Source organism: Euprymna scolopes, chromosome 46, assembly GCF_053919585.1.
Source record: "Euprymna scolopes isolate OS-2025 chromosome 46, ASM5391958v1, whole genome shotgun sequence".
In the NCBI taxonomy this organism is placed as follows: Eukaryota; Metazoa; Mollusca; class Cephalopoda; order Sepiida; family Sepiolidae; genus Euprymna; species Euprymna scolopes.
The window spans coordinates 158,574,640-158,577,726 of record NC_136527.1 but is presented as its reverse complement, the minus strand read 5'-3'; the positions used below and the strand labels follow the sequence as shown (position 1 = coordinate 158,577,726).

Genomic DNA, 3,087 nt, shown 5'->3' with positions numbered 1-3,087 from the left:
AGGAGATGGGTTTGCTCTCGCTCCCTTCTTCTTCTCCCAGTCTATTCCCTTCTCCTTCCCTCCTCAAAGTAACCACTGCCACGGTGTACAGCATTCCTCCATGCCATCCTGTCCCTGGCAGCCTCTTCTCACGAGGAGTAGTCGATATCAGTTGCTGCCAGAGCACGCTTCAGCTGGTCTTTGTAGCGCATTTTTGGTGCGCCTCGTGGTCTGCTTTCTTTTACCAGTTCTCCATACGTCATTCTCTTGGGGAGCTTTGAAATTTGCATTCTATGGACGTGGCCTGTCCAGCGGAGGCGCTGACGGATAATAGTGGCCTCAACACTTGTCATTTTGGCACGTTCCAGTACCTCAGAGTTGGAGGTATGGTTCTGCCAGGGTGTTCTCATAACGTGCCTTAATTTTGTTTGTTGGAAGCGTTCCAGATGTTTTATTTCACTTCTGCATAGTGTCAACGTTTCGCAGGCGTACAGGAGCGTGGTGAGGACAACTGCCTGAAACAACATTATCTTTGTGGTCATCGTAAGCGTGTGGTTGTCAAATACGCGGCAGTTGAGTCGTCCAAAGGTGGAATGGGATACTTTATTCTGTTCTCCACGTCCTTCTTGCATGTAAGAGTAGATGTTAAAATGCTTCCAAGATAAGAGAATTGTTCCACCCCATCTAGGGGTTGGTTGTTAATTGTGATATTAAGGGTTGGGAGCGTCTGTCCTGGAAGATGCTGGATGAGGGTGTTTGTCTTGTCCATGTTGACCTGCATCCCAAACCTTTCAGATGCAGAGTTATATGCGTCTGCTAAAGACTGCAGATCATCTGCCGTCTGATCTGGAGTGGCGTTGTTATCAGCATATTGTAGTTCTCACACTTCGCATAAGGTGGTTTTGGTTTTTGGCACAGAGTCGTGCGTGGTTAAAAATTCCTCCATCCAAGTGAAATTGCAGGCCCATTGAGCGTGTGTCTGGTTGAATCTCGCTGTGCATTGCTGCGATGTACAGCAAGAAACACATTGGAGCCCAAACACACCCCTGATTCAGACCACCGTTGATGGGGAAGGGGTCTGAAAGAGAGTTCTGATGACAAACTCTTCCAATCATTCCATCATGGAGGGCACGCACCAGTTCAACGAAGTCAGGTGGACAACTATATCTCGCGAAGACAGCCCACATGGCAGGTCGTGGGACTTTATCAAAAGCCTTTTTAAGGTCCCAAAAGACGGACATCATGGGCTGTTCCTGTTCAAGGTTTTTCTCCTGCAGTGGCCTTACACAGAAAATCATGTCCACTATCCTCCGGGAAGGTTGAAACTCCCAATGGGTCTCTGGCAGGATGTCCTCTGCGAGGATGAGCTGGCGGTCAAGGAGAATCCATGTATATATATATATTTAAGATTTCAGAGTGGGGCATCACTTTCTTATATGTTATGTAAAATGAACACTTATTAAACAACATATGCTGCAAATGTCACCGTGACATTTTTGTTTAATTTTTTTTTATTTTTGAACGATTTTCAGACTATCTAGATGATCATAGTGATTTTTTTCTTGTTCTAACGTAAACTCATCACTAATTTATTCAATGTAAATAAACGCTTCAAAATAAGTATGAAACGCACTACAAACTTATCCACGTATGTAGAAGAGTATTTTCTCGCTTTCAGTAACATTTATTTGGAATATAATAGTTTTGCTTTTTAATATTTTTAAAAATTTATTTTTTGTCTAAACTTTAAATTTTGTTTATGAAATTGTCAGGTGGAAGAACAAGTTATTTAGCAAGGGAATCCGTCCCTATGTAAGTCCCAGCTTTCTAAAAAATAACATGAATATTAACGAGGGGAGGCATTTAAATTTGAGGTAGGAAGGCCCGGCGTATAAAATCAACAATAACTTCTTTGATTTGACTGGGTTACATTCGAAATAAATGTCACTGTTTAGAGCACAGTTGAACCATGATGCTTAACATACTGAAAAAATAAAGCATTAAACGCTAATAAGGTAAACGCATGTTGTTACAAACAATTTAATGTTAAGCTAAATTGGATCGAAACGGATAGTTTTCCCAAAAATAATGGCTGGAAAATTTTAGAAATACATGAAGAAATATAAAAGGTAGTTGCAAAGCGGAAAGAAAATGCCAACACCAATCTACATGCGATAGTTGTTTTCCTTAATAAATAATATTGTTAGATTAAATGTTTACTTTCTGTTTATAGTAATTAAAATATTTTTGTTGCTAATATTTAAAGATTAAACATTAAAATGTTTATAACTAAAACACATGTCGTTTCAAATAGTTTTACGTTCAGACGGATTATGAGTGAACGGATATGTTTTAATGAATATTATATTTCAGACAAACGTTTTTTTTTAATTCACGCCCCCTATTTTGAAATGTCTATTAAAAAGTAAATAATTAATTTATGTGCCAACGTTTTATATATCACAAATTGAAGATAAAAGATCAATAAATAATATATTCAAATTAAAAAACAAAGAATAGTTTTTTGAAGATTTACCTGTAAAGTCCGAAGTTTAAAACCTTTTTTTTTTTAAAATAAAAACACGTTGTTTGTATTTTTTAAAATGAAACCTTGGTCCTTTTAATTGAAAAAAAAATAGGGATTGAATAAGATTTTTCGAGTAGTTCTAAGCTTGGAAAGACAGGGGGTCGAATTATTTAATATTTTCGCGAAGTTTCTGACACACCTAGAGAAGGGGTTGCATTTTGCTGCTTGTTGGTTAAGTAGAATTATGTACGTTTAGGGGCTACAAATATCCATTAGAGCACATTCAATTAGATTAGTTGAAAAATTGGTCTGAAAATTGTGACGATGGGATGCAGATTGGAGACTCTTTTTAATCTTTTTCTAAACGAATTTAGTTATTATAGTAGTACTAGATCCAATTGTGGCAATAATCGTCAATGTATATTCTAATGACGACATCTAGGATAATCTCAGTTAAAATTAATTTCATAACATGGTTGAGAAACCCCACTTTTCAAAAAAAGTTATTAATAGTCTCAAATTATTGTTGATGTATTTGACAATTAGTGAACTAAAAATTGTTTATACAACTATTTAAAGAC

General features: G+C 37.1%; 1 protein-coding gene across 1 annotated transcript; it reads right to left on the bottom strand.

Moving 5' to 3' along the window:
- Positions 1-842: 842 nt before the first annotated feature.
- On the bottom strand, positions 843-1,277 carry LOC145270252 (uncharacterized). Its single transcript, XM_080125891.1, has one exon. It carries the CDS (start codon positions 1,275-1,277, stop codon positions 843-845), a length of 435 nt encoding a protein of 144 aa, XP_079982017.1.
- Between the last annotated feature and the right edge of the window lie 1,810 nt (positions 1,278-3,087).